This window comes from Candoia aspera, chromosome 1, assembly GCF_035149785.1.
Source record: "Candoia aspera isolate rCanAsp1 chromosome 1, rCanAsp1.hap2, whole genome shotgun sequence".
In the NCBI taxonomy this organism is placed as follows: domain Eukaryota; kingdom Metazoa; phylum Chordata; class Lepidosauria; order Squamata; family Boidae; genus Candoia; species Candoia aspera.
In genome coordinates, this window is record NC_086153.1 from 67,773,015 (window position 1) to 67,793,728 (window position 20,714).

Consider the following 20,714-nt stretch of genomic DNA (forward strand, 5'->3'; position numbering starts at 1 on the left):
CTTTGAGAGGAGAAACAGAGTGTATTGTCCTGTTAGAAGTGACGTGTCGTGAAACATTGAACAGAAACAACCTTGTTAGTGGGGAGGAGACTCCAGTAACATGTTGCAGAACAAGTCATTTGTAATATTTTAAACTCACGATAAAAGAGTAAATAATCACCTACATCCTTTTTGAAAATATTGGCAAGCCTGTGTCATCCAGAGCAGGCCTAATATCTTGGCTTGTTATTAACTATAGTACTCAAAGATTTAATGCATTTTGAAGTGGCACTTTATTTGTATTTGTTACAGTTAGAAATCACAAGCTTGGCTGATATCTTCAGACAGGAATTTCCCCCCTTTCTCATCTTAGGTAGATTAGAGTTAACACAGATATTCTTGAATTTAAACCTTCCTGCCCTTCCCCTGTAGAACAGTAGTTTACAAACACCATATTTTCTTAACCTGAGGACTACCTTTGTCTTTCAGTGGCATGCCAGGAGGGACATTACAAAAGTAGGCACAGACAGCATAAAAGCTAAATTTGATTCAGCATGAAATTTATCGACCATAATAAATATAGTTAATATGATTATTCACCATATATTTAATAATGTTATCTATCATCTATATACTACTAAAACTCTTGTGTCTGTTTTTAACCTGTACTGGGCAAAATGGTGTGTCATAGGCCAACAATTTTTGAACCAAGATACCTCAAATGGGCTTACAGAATGCGTCCAAAATACAGGACCCATGGCTCCCGTGGAATAGCAATTTGGCAAATTTTATAAAACATTTTATGACATAAGAATTATCATAAAACACTTTATGACATAATACAAAATGTCATAAAACATTTCCTGCAGTCAACTCCTGATGTTTGACTATGCTATACAGTTCAATATGAATGACATGGGCAATTTTCAAGGCAGATACATCCTTGAATATCTCCCTGAATTTTTAAGAACTTTTCCAGTGAAGGCAGTACATTAGAAGCTCTGCCACTGTTGAAGGCATTGAGGAATCCGGTAAGGAAATATCTCTGAAACGAAGACCCGTTGGGTCACGGTTGTCTAGTGTTATAATAAAAATTATACAACAGAGGCAATATTTGGTGGAGTTGAGGCTTGGGGAAGGCCCCAGGTAGCTATGAGGGTACAGGCTGAGCATCTCTGCCTAATTTGTTGAACTGACTACCTAATTTGGATTTAGGATTTGTGTTTGCCTTTCTCTGAAAAAGCTTACTACTGAATTATTTCCATTGTTGGCAGTGTTTGATTATTTCCCCACCTAAGCACTCTAGCAACATAAAATAGTCTGAAATGTTAGGTGTCTAGGACACAATGGTTGGAACAAATGTTCTACATTAGATTAATCTAATCTAGATTAGATTAATTTTTTTCCTTTTAAATAAAGCCAAAGTGTCTGCAAGGAGGTCTCAAAAAAGTTAAGATGGTGCACGTGACTGTGATTGAAACCCTGTCCTTTTACAAGTGCTGTATAAATAGGGGTGGAATTTTTATCAGGCTATCACAGCTATCATCTTGACTTTTTCTGATGCCCCAGTGAATTCCCCTAAAAAAAAATCAACATATAATTATTTAGATATAAATGTATAAAAAATTACCATACCATATATAAACTGCTAATCTGTAATAATATAATTGTATTTCACTAATTCTAGTTCTCTACCAGTTAACTTTACCTTCAATTCTCAGTCATGTATAACCAAAGGGGAACAGCTATTGAGATGGCCTTTTTCCATTCATGAATTATAAAAAAAAAGGGAAGATTTTTCCTATTTATCTCAGTTTTGTAGTTGTCCAAAGTGTTGTTGAAATTATAATTTATGAAGCTTTTTCAAATAAAAAAGAAATTTACTCTCATCGTTACTTCAGCTAGTCATCACAAAACTATATGAACTATCACGCTAAACAAGAATTAGCCCCAACATTTTAGTTTGGTATATGAACAGATTGGGATACCTAACTATAGTTCCGAATTGTATGATTACCAGAAAGATGGTATAATATAACTAAAACGCTTCAAACATTTATTTTATAATAATACAAGTAAAGGAGATCAATCTGAAGACTGCTGTGAACACTGAATCACCTCAAAACCCCTCTTTTTATATATTTATATTTATATACTATGGGTTCTGTGCCTACAATGTGTCTTATTTTAGGATAATATAGATTATTTTTGCACAAAACTCTGAATGACAATGCAGTCAGCTATATTTCAGCCAGCTTATTGTGTGAATTAAGAAACCTGGGTTGAGTAAACCATGATTAAATTATAGATAAGTTGTGCAAACGTAACTACTGGTTGTAACTACCATTAAAAATGGGGAAAAAAAGGATATTGCTTGGTGGAGCCAGTGTATTCCAAAGTAAGGGAAATTCATTATATTCTAAGGAATTGCCATAATTGGAAATATAATGGGGCATTTGGCAACCCTAGTGCAAAATAAGATCTTTTAAACACTATATTACATTTCTTTTTTAAAGGTGCAATAAAAACACTTCTGCCCAAAATTCTACATACAAGGTTTCTTGATAGCTGTACATGGCATATTTTTAAAATAAACATATTCAAGTTATAAATTCTCTATATTTTTGGTGATCAGATGCACAAACATTTGAACAGAGCAGAAATTCATTGTTGCATTAAATATTACTATTCAACCGAATAGCAAACTGAAAATTACGAAGTCTCCAAACATATTATTACAGAATAATCCTAAATACATCATAGCTATAGAAGGCATGCTTACTACATCACATAATTACAGAATAAAAGAATAAGAAAATGATGCTGTAGATCAAGCTAATTAAAGGAAAGACAAAAGTGATTTACTGAACCAGCCAGTAACATTTTAAAACTCCTGCCTCCTTTTTTAGAAGAGTTCAAGCTTTGCTACAGTATAACACAAAAGGCCTTTGGAATGCACATAGAAAACCTATTTAGACAAAATTAAAACTGTCAAAAAAAATTACTGACAAAACATACAAAATTGCCAATTAATTACCCCACTGTAAAGTTTGCTCTGCCAGTACACTAGGGACGGGGAATCTGTGGCACTCCAGAAGTAGCTGAATTTCAACTTGCAGCAACGCCCGCTGGCACAGCCAGTTAAAAGAACACCAGACGTTGTAGTTAGCAACCTCCAGAAGATGACAGGTTCTCCATTCCCAGTCACCTCAATCCATGGAACAGGATCCAAGTAGCCATGAAAGGGGAGAGGTTCTGGATGCTTTATCATTAGAACTCTTTCTGCATTTAGGATTACTTCTCCCATACTGGAGGACCTCAACAGCCAACTCCATGCAGAAAATAATAACAAATAAACAGGGCAATTCTAAAGGATATCTAGAAGCCTTTGATACAGTACAGCCAAGGAGTTCTTTTGATCCTAACCTTAGGTCAAGGTATAATAGAACACACTATAGTTAAAATGCTACAGCAACACTGTAGGCAGTTTGTGTCAACACAAATATACAAGATTAGTCACTGAGAAGTCAAATTACAAACTATCTTTCTCAGAACCTTGCAGGGAGCAGGATTAAGCCAGAAGTGGTAAGAAAGGAAAGGAGAGGCAATGAAATTACATATTTGTGTGGTGTGTTAATTAAACAGAATGTGATGCTACCTGTTCTGTTTATTATTTATCAAAGATAAAAGGCTGAGCTGCAAATGGAAAGAAAAAAATAGTAAAAATGAATAACTCTAATAGTAATTCACATGAAGATTGATACTCTTCAAAAGGTAAAAAATATATATCAATGCTTTTTATGCCCATACTCTGGAATCTCTGTCACTATTTCATTTGACTTGCCATTTTATTTTATTTTTTGTTTGCACAGCAAAAGCCTAAATATTTGTATAGTGTGTACCATTTGTGACTAATAGATATGTAACAATTTCAGTGGAATGAAATCTACTCCCTACAGACATAGTACCCAAGATTTAATTTCCCTATCATCTGATTGATAACACTAGCAAAAAATCCCATAAAGCCAAAAAGTCTTATTTAAGGTTTGTTGAAAAAAAGTATATTTATTTTATAAACATTTCTTCCTTCTTGAAAAAGAAAAAAAATCTTTCTGTATTTATGAATTCTGTATTATGTAAACACTAAAGTTGTTAAATGCTAATGTGAACTTGTGTTTTATACAGTACCTTAATGAAAATACAAGTAGTTTGACTGACCCACTTGGTAGATTTAGATTTTATAATTCCACCTGACAGATTAAGAAGGAACTGAAATAAGGTCATTCCTTTAAAGCAGCCATGTCTTCTCCAGGGATTGTGCTGTAGCCGTGGAAGGCAAATATGTGATCCTAGGAAAAGATGTGGTAGGGACGCGGTGGCGCTGCGGGTTAAACCGGTGAGCTGCCGATCGGAAGGTCGGCGGTTCGAAACCGCGCGGCGGGGTGAGCTCCCATTGCTCGTCCCAGCTCCTGCTCACCTAGCAGTTTGAAAACATGCCAATGTGAGTAGATCAATAGGTACCGCTTCGGCGGGAAGGTAACGGCGTTCCGAGTCGTCATGCTGGCCACATGACCCGGAAGTGTCTATGACAACGCCGGCTCCAAGGCTTAGAAATGGAGATGAGCACTGCCCCCTAGAGTCAGATTCGACTGGACTTTACGTCAAGGGAAACCTTTACCTTTACCTAGGAAAAGATGTGGCTGCTTTAAAAAGCCACAGGTGCTTCAAATCACTGCATGCTGGTACTAATCACTATGGTGAAGATTATGCTTGGGAGTAATCTATTATGTTTTGAATTGGATGGAATGATCAGATATACTTAGTGCTGAAAAAAAGGGGAGACATAGCATGACAATTAATTTCGAATTCTTTTTAAAAAGGTAAGAAAAAATGTAAGAAACATGATTTGCAATGGTCATGTTCAAGAAGCTATGTAACTGTATCTGAGGTTTAAACAATGCCCAGTAACATTAGCTGATTCCCTTTTTTCCATTAAGAAGCTCAAGACAGTGTATGTCATGATGATAGACTTTTAGTACAGATCAAGCCATTTCTTAAACTTTTTTAGATACATCCTACAAACCAAATTCTACTTTCAAAGACAGCTTTATCCACTGCTGAGTCAACATTAAACTTGCATCTTCTTTATAGTAAAGCTTAAATATCTTCCTTAGGAGCCTAAAATACACAACTAAATTTTTCAGTGAATTAGGGAGACAGATTGCCCAAAATACAGTTGTTTACGATACCAGATCTTGTCCATTGCAGAACCAGGGCTCGTATGGGTAAATTTTAAGGCACAATATTTCACACACAGTGATGGCAAATATGCTATACCCTGCTTCAGCTAAGTATGCATTTTAGAACATGCCTCAGTTTTTCAACCAAATGCAGAGGGTTTGCCAGCAGATTCCACAATGAAAAATGTTCACTGAAAGTAGGATGTGTAGAGCCTATAGCCCTACAGATTAAGGAAATGAGTATGACAGCATGCCAATAAAGTTCAGCTGCTGCTATTCCTGCTTATTCTTTTTCATTTTAGTCCCTTTTATTTTAAAATTTAATACATTTATTATGACATAATGCTTCACTTATCAGATGCATGCAATGTTATCTTGAGATGAGTATATGCATTCGTATACATATGGTGGGGTGCATGGTAAGCAGTGAAGTCAGAAGGACGTATGAAACGCAGAAGCTCCGGGTAGTAATTGTGACCGTAAGAATAGTCAGTAACAAAGTAGTTGTTGGACATTATGTGTTCTTATGTAGGTTAGTTCTGCCTTCTACGGTATTTAAGCACTTTGCAACAGGATGGCAGCCACTCCTTGCTAAATTGTTCAAATGTATAAATACACTACACAGAAGGCCAGGACCCTTGGTATAATTATCACTATTTACAAAATAAATTGGCATATCCAGTAGATTGTCTAGTTTATCTACTGGATATGTCAACCAGGCTGTATTCATGCTTACTGCTGGAGAAGCTGGAAGACTGGGTAAAACCTGTTTCCCGCTCTGAACAAATAGGTTTTAAGAACGGAGGTGTTATCTTGACCACTTTCTAATTCTGTCTCACTAGTATGTGCATTGGTAAATTTGGAAGGTGCTCTTGACTCTGTAAATAAAGTGTGTGGGACAAATTAGCAGCAATTACCAGAGACAAGCATCTCCCATTCTCACCAACAACTTCATTTAAATACCTTTATGAACATAAAAATAAGTTTGTCTGGCCTTTTACCTAATGACTCAGGATGGGATGATACATAAATTAATTATGTTCCTCCTTGACTTTCACATAATTTTCTCCTCCTTTCATTAGGTTTAAATAAAGCTCACCCAACATTTAGTGAAAGCTTGGCTTCACAAAACCATTATTAATATTAAATATATATATTATTAAAGGATAATCTCTGGCTAACTAGAACTTCAAAGCACTGAAGTATCAGAAAGCATGGTCATCACTATTCATTTCTCTCCCATCTATTGATTCTGCTGAATTACACTACCCTTAGAGACTGGATTCCTGGAGTATAATTTTAGGGTTGACAGGCAAATCATAACAATTTCTAGATTTATCATGTGCACAATAATCTGAAAAAAGACCATGAAATATAGGCAGTCTTTGCTTACTGACTGCCTAATTTGGTGACCGTTTGAAGTTATGGTGGTGTGTAAAAGAAAAAAAAAAACAGCTTTGCAATTAATCCTTGCATTTACCTGGTAATGCCATTTGCAAGCTTCTCAACTGGCTTGCAACAAGCAGAGTTAATGTAGAATGCAGAAATAAAAGCCTAAGTCGCTGTCATGTGATGTTTCACTTAACAACCACGCACTGAGCGATGGAGTTGCTGGTCCCAACTGTGGTTGCTAAGATATAATTTCTTATAAATTATGCTTTAATGGCCCTAAGATATTCTGCCAGCTTTAATGGCTGTAATTGACAGAAGGAATAATCTTGAGGAACAGGAGGAAGAGCTGCAACCAAGGCAGCGGTCAGATAAAAGAAATCTGAGTCCAGGGCAGAAATGTAATTTGAGAAAGCATCTCAGACATGACCCTCCCTAGTTCTCATGAAGATAAAGTGAGGGAGGGGAGAAGCACATACAGACTTGCAAGATTCTGTTACTGTAACCTTATAATAAAAGTAGCATTCACATTCAAAACTCTGGTTTTCTAGTCTGGTCTACCTTGAGGGGCTGACACAAACTATATCAGTGGTAGTAAACCAGTGGAAATATAAAAAGCTTTTATTGCTGCAAGGCTCTTCCAATCCCAGATTGAAATGCATCTTCCTATGTGCTTCACTGTTGCTTATATTCATCCATGTTGTAAAAATCTGTAAGGTTCTGGACTCCAGTAATCTAGATTCTAATGACAGCAATTAATTTTTTTTATTAGATCATGTGGCCTAGATCTCTGTGTACAGCATCTTTTGCCATGGAAGCTTTAAAGTTAGGGACTAACTACTTAAAACCATGGCAAATGATTGTAAAGGGAAATCCTTCACTTAATGTTATGAATACAATTAATTACTTCTATAAATTGTTTATTTATAGTAATAAACAAAAAGATTGTTTTGCCTATTCTTCTGTATAAACTTTGTACAATTAGCCCATGACTACATATTTGAAAAACATGAATTAGGTTGAGGAAATTCAAACCACAACATTGAGAACTCTTGATTAACTTGAGTACTACTTCGCAACAAAACTCATGTAATTATTTGGTTCAAAATACTAGAAGAGTGCCTGATGAAGTTGAAGTTTTGAAAGTGTTCTCCATTAGTTTCCCAATATTACCATTTCTGTGGTCAGATCTGTGCCTATATATTATTTTGCCCAGCAACTCTGTTGTTCATCCTATGGATAATGATAGCACATAATCATACTGAAAGATTAGGCTTTCATATATAAGTGACATTATTAGGTCCTACAATTACATTGCCAGAGCAATTATTGGAGTAAGTCATTAATGGAGTATCTTCGTAGCGTAGTTTGTGATTATTGATAAGAAGCTGTTTTAGACTGGGTGGCGGTCTCTAAGCAAATGCAGTGGGATGGGACATTATTTTAAGATGGACTGAAGTTCACTCATTGTGCAGCTAAATAGCTACAATCAATCTGATTACATGTAATCTTTAAAAGCATATGGCCTTACAAATAGTTATATAGGGTATTAAAAACATTAATGTTTTTCCTGCACAGACTAACACAGTTATGCTTTTGAATTTTTTTTTTAAAAGTTCAGTAACTGGGATAATAAACCTAAGATTAAAACAAAATACTCAATTGTGGAATTGTGTATTGCAGGAAGAAAGCATTCCACTGATACAATTGCATAATTTGGGTTGCTTCCATTATTAGTGGGTCTTCTTTTCACCTAATAACATTGAGGCATATTTAGTAATAGTAATAATAGGAAACCCACAAAAACAGCAGAGGGACAAAAGTTCAGCTCCTAATTGACAAGATGATTTTGGAAAACTGTAATAGAAGGAAGACCAACTTGAATGTAGCTTGGATTGATTACAAGAAGACATTCGACTCCCTGCCACATGACTGGATAATCAAGTGCCTAGAAATAATAAGAGTCAATAGAAACATCAGAAACTTTGTGCAAAGATCAATGGCACAATGGAAGATACAGTTACTGCTCGATGGTGATAGACTGGGAGAGATTAATATCAAGAGAGGAATCTTTCAGGGAGACTCACTATCACCACTACTGTTTGTCATTGTACTGATTCCTCTGCCAACAATACTGGACAAGTCAGGCCATGGCTATCAAACATCAAAAACATCTGCCAGGCTATCCCACCTCCTTTGCATGGATGATCTAAAGCTGTATGGAAAAACATCATCTAAATTGGAATTGCTGCTCAACACTGTCTGAATATACAGCCAAGATACTGCAATGGAGTTTGGACTGGACAAATGTACCACCCTTACCATCAACAGGGGAAAAATAGTGAAAACTAAAGGAATCAAGATGCCTTATGGAAATAGCATCAAGAGTCTGGATGAAAAAGATCACTATAAATACCTGAGCATCCTTCAGTCTGACAACATAAGCACACTGAAGTCAAGAAGAAGGGTAGTACTGAATACATCAGAAGAGTGAAGAAGATCTTAAAGTCCAAACTCAGTGGCGGAAATACCATCAAGATGATTAACACCTGGGCAATTCTAGTCATTAGATATACAGCTGGAATCGTGGACTGGACTCAAGCTGAACTAGAAGCCCTGGATAGGAAGACCAGACAAATAATGACAATGAATCATGCCCTTCATCCATGCAGCAAGGTTGACAGACTCTATTTACCAAGGAGCATAGTTGGGTGTGGAATGTTGCAAGTACACCAGACAGTTGAAGAAGAAAAAAGGGCATTAGAAGAATATCTGAAAGACAGTGAAGATGCACTGAATCTAGTACACCATGAAGTCTTACTGAATACCAAAGAGACCAAACTGGCCTACAAGAAAGATCAAATGAAGAATAGAAAAGAGACACGGCAAGGCAAGGTATTACATGGCCAGGACATAAAAAAACCTAGCTGGCAAAGCAGATAACAAGACCTGGCAATGGCTTAGAGCAGGAAAGTTGAAGAAAGAGACAGAGGGGCTAATTCTGGCTGCTACGTAAGACTAAGCCTTAAAAATAAATGCATATTAAGCCAGAATTGAGAAGACAGCAGCAGACAGCAAATGCCGTCTCTGCAAAGAAGCTGAAGAAACAGTGGACCACCTGGTTAGCTACTGTAAGAAGATTGCACAGACTGATTGCAAACAATGGCATGACAAAGTAGCAACAATGGTGCACTGAAATATCTGTAAGAATTACCACTTGGCTGCAAGCAAGAACTGGCGGGACCACAAAATAGGCAAAGTAATAGAAAATGAAGAAGCCAAAGTGCTCTGGGACTTTAGAATTCACACAGACAAGCATTTGCCACACAACACCCCAGACTTAACAATTGTTGATAAGAAAGACAAAAAAGTCTTGATAGTGGACATTGCAATACCTGGAGACAGCAGAATAGAAGAGAAAGAACTGGAGAAAACAAAATATAAAGACCTGAAATAGAATGACTGTGGGAAAAGAAAGCAAAGATAGTACCAATAATAATAGGCACCTTGGGTTCAATTCTAAAACATCTGGAGTACCACTTGAACATCATTGGCATTGACAAAATCACAATCAGTGAATTGCAAAAGGCAGCTTTACTTAGAACAGTTTTCATCCTGCGACAATACCTTTAATATGGGCAATGACGAAATTTGAAATAAAAATAAACAAACAACATCTGCCTATCCCAGGTCCTTGGGAAGGACTTGATAGGTAGACAAAAATGCCAAATCCAGTCTAAACATCTGGCTGTGTGATCAACCATAATAATTTATTAAACTTGTATGCCACCCGACTCTCAACAACTCTGGGAGGCTCCCAACAATCGAACAAATTACCATATATGCCTGATGTTCAACTGATTAATTTATATCTTCATTCTAAGCTACAATTTTTCAGAGTTTACTTTTTCTTCATAATGTGGACAAATATAAATCAGTAATTTTAATAAAACCAAAAGAAGATTTGATATTGTCCAAGGCCCATTTTGGCTTGTCATAGAGAAGAAACCCACTTGTGCTACTAAGACCACACTCAAAGGAAAAATGTATCTGCTCTGTCAAGTTCAGATGTTTTATGTCAGTGTTTTTAAATGTAGTTGTTGAGTGTTCATCTAACCCTGTTCATCTAACCAGGGTTAGATGAACACTTAAAATATCATAAAATATCATAAAAATGGATCTAAAAAATTAAATGTGTGAAGCGAACTCTTTTTAAAAGTTGTGGATCATAACTTATTATTTATTTAATTTGGATACCTCCTTACTCCAGCTGACCCTGGGCGGCTATTATTGGCACTGAAATGTATTCAGCTGTATTTTATGTTTTGTTTTGTATAGACAACCTATTTTATAAATCCTCTTTAAGGTATCTATTACTAAAAGTCTCTGCATATTTTGCCAAGGTTGTATATGAAAGTAACAAATGCATCACTTACTACAACTGCTACATTCTAAAATGCAGCACAATTAAATAACATCTAAATGGAGAGCTCTGATGTTTGTGGCAATGCACAACAAAATTATTACAATTCATCAAAATTAAAAACATAAAATACATTATTCCCAAATAAGGTTTGTTTTCATTAAATATGAACTTATTGCATGATAATTGGAGATAATATCTTTGCATTATGATGTAAGGAAAATCAGCTGTTTTGCATTAAAGTTTACACAGATTGCATATGATTGTATGAGGACTGGAAATTTTAGGAAAGATGATCACCTTTTTTTTTTCTAAGTTGGTAAACAGAAGATTGTTCTGAGCATTCCAAAAGGTGAACGTTAGGACAGTCTCTTATGCTTCCTCGTGAAAGTTGATTAATAACTCTATTTATATACTCCAGATTACTGGAAAGTAGCTCCTATGTACAACACAGATGCTTCCTATGTCATGTTACTTCTTCTGAAAGTGCCAAATTATTAAATGCTTGAACTATTTTTCTTCCTTCTGCAACCGCAAACTATTACTGTATGTTCATACTTCTTCTATTATAAAGATATCCAGTGTTTAAGTTCTTCTATACCCTGCTGTATGTTGCTGTAGTAAAAGTCCACATTGGCAGCAAAGTCAGTACATACTGGGGATTCTGCATTGCCAAGTGTACAGTATAATGCTGTTCCTCCGATACTAAGGAATACAGTTGCTACGCACAGTAAGATCAGCAAAATGCAGGAGCCAGCTCCAACTTCCTCTGTAAAAATAAGATGGGTGACACAGAGTGAATAAAATGACAGATTACTGAAATACTTTACTTACTCATACTGTATATATTCCTCAACACTGAAATAGCCAAACAAATGCCCCAAACCAGCAACTTCTTCTACCAAGACAGAGCAAAGCTAGAGAGTGTCAGTACTGGCCCAAAGAAAAAACTAGGCAATAGGTTTCCTTCTTTTGCTTTCACAAAAGAAAATGTGCACAATAAAATAATTGAAAATTAATTATTTCTATTCATAATTTGCTTCTACACTACTCATTTGATGACTGTTTGAACTTACGATGGCACTGAACAAGTGGTACACATGACTGGGCCTTGGAGTTCTGGCTGTTGCAGTGTCTCCATGGTCATGTGATTGTGATTTGAGCACTTGGTGACCAGCTCATAATTATGATGCCGCAGCGTCCCGCAGTCACGTGATTGCCATTTGTGACCTTCACTGCTGGCTTCTGACAAGCAAAGTCAATGGGGAAGCCAGCAGGAAGTTGCAAATGGTGACCATGTGACATCAGGTTTAATGACAGGGTGGGATTTGCTTAATGATGGCAACTGGAAGTGCTGTAACTGCCATTGCTAAGCAGTGTGGTCACATGACATCATGATTTACAATTGCACTGCTTAGCGATGGAAATTCCAGTCCCAATTACCATCATTTATCGAGGACTACCTGTATAATTCGACCGAACACAGGTAAGAGCTGCTATTAAGGCCTACCTTGCGGCGATAAAAGCTGCGAAACGTCAATACTTCTCCGCTCTTATTGCGTCCGCAGAATGCCACCTGACGGCCCTGTTTAAGATCACCCGATCCCTTTTGGGGAAGGTAGGCTCAGTGACCCACCTACAGGGCCGTGCAGAGGAATTTGTTGAGTGTCTGCAGGACAAAATAGCTCGGATCTGCTCCAAGTTGGACTTCAGGCGTGAGGCTTGGTCTGGAGAGATACCAGGGGAATGGGCTTACCCAGTTATCTGGGAGCAGTTTGATCCTGTTGGACCTGAGGAAGTGGACAGGATCCTACAGACAGTAAATGCCACCACGTGCCATCTAGACCCATGTCCCTCCTGGCTAGTAAAAGCAGCACGGGAGGTGACATGTGGTTGGGTCCATGCGATGGTTAATACATCCTTGGGAGAGGGGGTGTTTCTGGCAACCTTTAAAGAGGTGTTGGTGCACCCCCTCCTCAAGAAGCCATTGCTGGACCCTACTGTTCTGGACAATTTTCATCCAGTCTCCCACCTCCCTTTTTTGGGGAAGGTGGTTGAGAAAGTGGTGGCTTTGCAGCTCCAGAGGATCCTGGAGGAAATGGATTATCTAGACCCCTTTCAGTCAGGTTTCAGGCCCGGTTATGGGACAGAAACGGCATTGGTCACACTTATGGATGATCTCTGGCAGGAGCGGGATGGAGGCAGTGCATCCATCCTTGCTCTCCTTGATCTCTCAGTGGCTTTTGATACCATCAACCATGGTATCCTTTTGGGGTGGCTCAGGAAGTTGGGGGTGGGTGGCGTAGTTTTACGCTGGTTCATCTCCTTCCTCCAGGGCCGATCACAGTTGGTGTTGATAGGGGAGGAGAGATCGGCTCCACAGCCCCTTCTTTGTGGGGTGCCACAGGGATCAGTACTCTCCCCTCTCCTTTTTAACATCTACATGAAACCACTGGGCGAGATCATCCGTCACCACGGGATGAGGTACCATCAGTATGCTGATGATACTCAATTGTATATCTCCATCCCGGGTGAAGTAAGTGATGCTGTGAGTACCCTCTCCGAGTGTGTGGGGGCTGTGGGGGCCTGGATGGGGAACAACAGGCTTCAACTGAACCCTGGTAAGACTGAGTGGCTGTGGATTAATGGTTCTTCTGTATCCGGGACATTAACATCTCTGGTTCTGGATGGGGTTGCACTGCCCCAGACAGACCCAGTGCGTAACTTGGGGGTCCTCCTGGACTCATGGCTCCTGCTCAAAGAGCAGGTGGCAGCCGTGGCCAGAAGACCCTTTGTGCAGCTACGTGCTGTGCACCAGTTACGCCCCTTCCTGGACCGGGAGGCCCTTCGAACAGTCACTCATACCCTTGTTATCTCTCATATAGACTACTGCAATGCACTCTACATGGGGCTACCCTTGAAAAGTATCTGGAAGCTCCAGCTGGTCCAGAATGCAGCTGCGTGAGCTGTTTTTGGTGCCCCCAGAAGGGCACACATCACACCACTGCTGCACAAGCTGCATTGGGTACCAGTTTGCTTCCAGGTCCAATTCAAGGTGTTAGTTATTACCTTTAAAGCCCTACATGGCATGGGCCCAGGTTACCTGAGGAACCGCCTCCTCCCCATTACATCAACCCGTCCCACCCAATCGTGCAGAGAGGGCATGCTGCGGACCCCGTCTGTTAGAGAATTTCATCTGGCGGGGTCCAGGAAGTGGGCCTTCTCTGCAGTAGCTCCTGCCCTGTGGAACACGCTGCCCCTGTAGGTGAGATTGGCCCCATCGCTCCTGGCCTTTCGGCGGAGTCTGAAGACCTGGTTCTGCCGCCTCGCTTGGAGTGGAGAGCGGAATAGATCTACATGGGGATGGTTGCTATAGACCACTCCTCCCACTCTTGGACTGTTTTATATTCTTCACCATCTGGATTCTTTATTTTTACCTTTATTTATATTATTTATTATTGTATTTTATTCTGTGTGTTTTATGGTTATCATTTTTAATCGATTGTTGTAAACTGCCCAGAGTCCCCTGACGGGAGGAGATGGGCGGGGACAAATTAGATAGATAGATAGATAGATAGATAGATAGATAGATAGATAGATAGATAGATAGATAGATAGATAGATCCCATTTATTCATGACTGGAAAAATAAAATCTATGTATTTTTATGCTGGCTTTTCCCAAACATATTAACTCACACAAATATTTTTGATTCTATTTTTGGACTGTTAATGAACTTTTAAATAGTAAAGTTATAAATGCTTTGGGATTGAATTTATGAGAAGAGGTCTGTAAGTATTTCAATATATGATATCCCAACCAGCTGCACTAGAAATACTACATAGGAACATTTTTATTTATTATTTAATAAATTTATATGGCCACCCATCATGACTTTAGGTGGCTAACAATTAAAAAAAATAAAAATACAATAATTAAAAACATAAATAACGTACATAACATAAAATAGTAGCCAAGAATAATGGCAACACCTGAAAATCAATATAACCAAAAAATGGGCTCACCTGCACTATCAGGGCCCCAGGTTTGACTCTGATTTTGCCTTCTATTTTACATAAATACAGATATATTTATCTGTCCCATGCAAAGGTAGTACACTCTTACCTGGCAATAAGGATTATTGAACTTCTTAACCCAACATATTGCTGAATAGACAAGCACAGGGCTGTGCTATTATGTCTTAAGTGTGGAACCTCTCTCTCCCTCCCTCCCTCCGTCCCTTCCCCATAGAGCAAAAGAATATAAATCAATGACATTATGCAATAAATAATTAAAAAGAAAAGCAAAAGCCAATAAGATGTCTTTAAATCAAACTTGGCAGAAAGTAAAGAATGTTGTGGAGGATATCAAGGTTCTATATACAGATTGGTGGAAAATCCTGGAACAAGGCAGTCAACAAGTTAAGTAGATGACTTCGCTGGTTATAGAACAAACCCAGTGATTTCTAATGGCCATAGCCATCGCTGAGAATTTTGCAACTTTCTTAGATGTTTTAGAATGCTGATCTTGCAGCAGCTACTTTATAATCACTGGTAGCAACAGGAGGGAAAACTTACTAATAAGTGATTCAATTAGATGAAGGGGCCAGGTGTGATCTGGAAACAGTCTAGTAACACTTGTGCCACAAACTCATGTATGTGTCCAAGCATGTGCGAAGGTGACACTGGTAAGGAATGTTACCTTTACCTCTAGTAACCAGTGAGGACAGGGCATAAAATCACCTCGTAAATCTCCTTCTACATGGGGCATGAAAGATAGGATAAAAATGTCTAGCTATGAGAAAAGGAGCACTTGTGAGCTCATGATACTGAAGATCTATCTTTTTGGGTATCAAGGTCCAAGACTCTCAACTTGAGCTAAGCCAAAGCTTTATCTGGCCCCTTCCGTTGCAGTCATTTTGTGCAAATGCCCATGATGCATGCTCAATATTCCAAATGTACAAAAAGGGTGAGGGCTCATGGGATGACCCACCATCTCCCACAAAACAGTGCAACACAATGCTTGCCTGAAAGTGCATTACCTATAGTTCAGAGCAACCTATCCCTCTATTACTCTCCCTTGGAATGTAAGCAGATGTGGGACATAAATATAACTTGAATATTTATACTTTCATATTTCACGTGATTATGCAATTCTGGGGTTAAAGTTAGTGTGCAGCAAGGTACCTTGTTCTAATGTTTCTTCCATTTCTTGGAATCTCACTCTTCTTTTTGACTGTCTCTGCTGGATTTGATCAAGTGTTTTTCCTTCACTGTCATCTCTTTTTTTTAATATAGACACAAGCCCCTCTGCAGGAACAGTCTATTAAGAATTATAAAGTAGATTATTTTAACATGTTTCATTTGCTACATAAATATACATAGCAATTCTTATGTATTGCAGAATTGTACGTATTACCTTTGATATACAGTATTATAGTACCTTTGGTTCTAAACTTCACGATTATTAAAAGTAATAGTTGCAAATATAAATTGTTTTATAAGATATTTAAGAGAATTGACTTTAAAACACTGTTAAATACCAAAAGCACTGTTAAGATCTTATAATATAATATCCTCCATTGGTTCCATTTGGATAAAAGAATGTCAAGTACTTCCTTATTCTGATGCTGGAAATGCAATTGAAGGTAAGAGCAGGTATGATGACAAAACCAAACACAGAATTACAAGGCACATTTTTATAATGCAGACATAGTTTATATTTTACTCCTAACAGTAGTCTTAATTCTACAAATACATCTCTTAAAATATAAAATCTCTTAAAATATAAAATCAATAATAAAATGAATTGCTAAAAGCATAAGTACTTAAAGTGGAGTTCTTAGTAGTTCTATCTGCAAAGCATCATTTCTGCTATATTAGTAGAGCCATTACTGTTCTATGAATTATTCAATTTTTCAAGGCTGCCAATCTATGGATATGGCCATATTATAATTATTGTAGTTTTATATTGTCAAATTAGAAAAAAGATAGTTCTGATCAATGCTTTCTGAACTAAATTATACTATAATACAAGTGAATTGTAATCTGCAGTCCTACCAGTTCTTATGTAAAAAAAGGATTCAGGGTTTCACAATGAACATAAATTTCAAGCAACCAGCTCTAGGGCATCCATTAATCTGAAAATAGAGTTTCAACTCCAACTGCTTCAGTACTACCCTCCATCCTTACACTGGTAATGACCATGCACGTATTTTTATATGAAATGTGAAATGCACATCAGTATATAACAATAGTGGCAGTCCTATGTATCAGGTATGAGAATTTTCTCCAGGTCAAAAAACTCATTAAATCTTCTGGAATGAGATGAAGGTTACAATCCTAAAGGTGAGTGTGGCATGCCCAATCTATCAGAAAATTCTCATCTAGCTATAATTATATGCATGTCACACCAATAATCATTTCTAAACTTATCATTTTAATATATTTGAAAATACAAATAATTCCAGATTTAAATAGAAATATACTATAGTAATCATCCTCAGCAGAAGTAATAAATAGAAACTCCTTTTTCAATTTTTTTAATTGACACACTCACTTGTAAATAGCACTTTGTGAATCCCTCTCAGCTGCAGGTGATTCCCTGGATCAACCACAACTCTGGGGATGGAAGAGAGTTCAGCTTTCAGAATATAGAATGCCCTGGAGTCCCCGCAGCTCTGGCTGCCACTGCCACTGCCTCGCTGGGCAGTGCGAATGGTGAGAGGGCTGGCCCGCCCGCGCTTGCCCCAAATCGGCCCAGCCTCTAGTTCATGCCAGCATATCTCCACCAGATACTGGGCATGCCACACGGGGCTCTTAGGAGTTGATGGTCACTGGGGAAGTGACTTTCATGAGTTAAGGTAGGTCCCAAATAGGGGAAAGAAAAGATGGCTGACTGAACAGACTGCCCGTGAGCATAGTGGGCAGACCTGGCAGCATGGGACTTTTTTGGGGGGTGCAGGCAGGTTTTTCCTGTTGCCCTAGAGTGCTTTCATGGAAGAAAACACTCGGAATCACCCCATTTGTACTTTGGAATGTCACCTCGTAGCCTGAGGATCGTCAACAGCGTTGGTGCTAATCGAATAAGAGGAGACAGGAGTTGGGGCTACCACCATTTTCCAGACCATGCTGAAGCCCCTTTGGGACACTAGGTCGAGCCTTTCTCAGTCCTAAACCACCCAATTTATGTATTTTTAAGATTTGTACCTCAAGAGAAACTCTCCACAGCAAGAAGAAACAAAGCTCTTGCTGTTAAACGTTGACGTTGCTGGATTACTCTTAAAATCTTCCTTTAACTGCTGGCTTACTTCCCATGTAAAATTTAAGGTGAGGGAAAAATAAGCACCTCTCCGTTCCTATTTTTGTATCTAACTTGAAGGATGTAACTTTCTCCTACACGCTTAATTTGATGTTTTGAGTTGTCAGCCTTCTGCTTACTTTCCTTGGACGCTGTATCTGCTGGTCTGCATACTTTTTGTTTTGTCAATATCATTCAATAGCTTCTGGAAGTCCTCCATAGGGAGCTAGATTTTACCTATTGAAGTATGGAAGACCTTAAGCGGACCGTTTCAGGACTTTATGCTGAGCTGTGTGCTGATTTCAAATAAATTCTCCATGAAACTACTCAAGTTATTTTGCAAGATGTTAGGGATATTATTTTCAAAAGGTATCAATTGGCTGAGGGCTTTCTGAAAGGAGTGGAAGAGATATATCAAGAGGGAGGTATTTTTCCCAATCATAAGAATCCAGGATGTGAAGGCATGCTAACTGATGGGTATGTGCTGCTCAGGAAGGAGCTGCAATTCGACTTGCAAGATAACGACTGGTCTCTTTGTCTCAGGGTTTGTTTCAAGAACGGGATAGCTCTGGTATGGGGGAAGTTTTCTGCAGACTTTCTAAGGGGGGCACTTGGGCTCCTTCATTCATTTATAAAAAATGTCCTGTGTATAATATGGAGACAAATAAATGTTTTGGTTTACTTTGAGGTGGGATAAGAAATAAAGAATAAGTATGTGGATTGATTTCAAGGCTGTATGATTCTGTATTTCCATAATGATTCGAAGTTGGTTTGATTTTTTTAAGGTACAATAGAGACAAAGAAGATGAGTATCTTAAAGATTGTAAGATTAAATGGGTTAAGAATTTTGGGTACAATATTATGATAGAACAATGGGAAAACATGTGGAACAAAGGTCTGAAATTCACTTGGAACTATAAATTGAAAGAGAATTTTTATAAAATGCTGTACCCTTGTTATTTAACTGCTGATAAGCTGTCTAAAATGTATAATGGGATATCAAATGTTGGTTGGAAATGCTCACAGGGGGAAGGAACTTTTTATCACTTATGGTGGACTTGTGGAAGAACTAAGAAATTCTGGAACCAAATATGTAGTACTATTCAAAAGATTCTTAAGGTGGACTTACAATTGAAACTGGAACAGTTTCTCTTGGGTTTGATGGAGCAACAGCTTGAAAAGCAACACGGAACTCTGTTCTTATACATAGTAACAGTAGCAAGACTCTTAAATGCTCAAAGATGGAAGGATGCACAAATTCCCTCAATGGAGGACTGGATGATTAAATTGATGGAATTGGCCCAAATGGCTAAACTGACAGCAATGATAAGAGAAAACACTGTAACTAAATTCGTTTTCATCTGGAAACTGCTCTTGGACTATTCATTTGTAACGTAAAAGAATGAAGTCCTGATTTTAGGTTTTGATGATTGAATGGTTCGATTTTAGAGATACAACGTTACTAAATGTTTAATTAATAGTAAGAGATTAACTTTTATGTATTTTTATACCTGTGCTGGAAAAGGTCAGAAGCCACTTGTCATGGTAACCGTTGCGATGTTCGCTCCATCGTTAACGGTTCGCATGCCAGAGTGTTGATGCGTGTTCCTGGCTGGGAGCGTGCTGCTGAAAGATCTTGTACGGGGAGATGTGTAGGGCTGTGCCAGGAAGGAATGTGTTTGGGTTATCTCTTAAATGTCAAGGTCTTTTTGCCCGTCGATCAGCAGAGCTCGTTAGGAGCACCTGGGAATGTGGGATTGTTCTGTATGCAAGGGGGGGTGGTCGTTGTTGGAAACGGAGCTATTTAGTTTGAGTTTAGGCGGGCTTTTCTCATTCTCAGCTTTCTCTCTGTTTGCACCTTATTCTAAATAAAACCAGACCTTAAACTTAGATTTGGAGTCTGAGCATTTTATTTGTGCAGGGCAATCGTTACACCACTGGTCTGATACGCTTTTTTGCTTATTCCTGCACTGTTTTAGCTTTTCCTGTTTCTTTTTTAGACTTGTATTCTATCGGTCTTACATTCTGCATTTTGTGCCCTAATGATATCTTGAACAATTAATAATAAAAAATGTATTAAAAAAAAGAATATAGAATGCCCACTGGAAGCTGAGTATCTGTTGCAGAAAGGATGAACAAGGACTTCTGGATATTAGAAAGTTGGCATCAAAAGGAACAACTAAAGTGTCCTGTTCAGACTGAGGCAGCCAGGCAGGTTTATTATCAAAACACTCTTTATTAAATAACTATTTACAAAAATAAGTCCTTCAAATCAAGAGGTAGACTGTTCCTGATCAAGACCACCCGGGTAAAACAATGGGGGAGCTGGCAAGGTTGCAGGAGAAGACTATGGTAACACAGTGGGGCGGAATTCACTGACAGGAG

The 20,714-nt window shown here is 38.2% G+C and overlaps 1 protein-coding gene and 1 long non-coding RNA gene across 6 annotated transcripts in view; both read right to left on the minus strand.

The window, feature by feature from the left end:
• Positions 1-248: 248 nt before the first annotated feature.
• LOC134499371 (uncharacterized) lies at positions 249-9,314 on the minus strand. Its single transcript, XR_010068120.1, has 2 exons — positions 4,664-9,314; positions 249-4,328 (listed from the first exon to the last, which is right to left on the minus strand). It is a non-coding gene; the product is annotated as an uncharacterized LOC134499371 (long non-coding RNA).
• Positions 9,315-10,353: 1,039 nt separating this feature from the next.
• Positions 10,354-20,714, minus strand: part of CNST (consortin, connexin sorting protein) — a 56,506-nt gene continuing 46,145 nt past the window's right edge. For all 5 annotated transcript variants that reach the window (XM_063306092.1, XM_063306098.1, XM_063306084.1 and 2 more), the window contains 2 exons: positions 16,217-16,352; positions 10,354-11,800 (listed from right to left, as the gene is read on the minus strand). In XM_063306092.1, the coding sequence (XP_063162162.1) occupies positions 11,598-11,800; positions 16,217-16,352 (339 nt within the window). In that variant the 3' untranslated portion in view covers positions 10,354-11,597. The remainder of the gene's footprint in view (positions 11,801-16,216; positions 16,353-20,714) is intronic.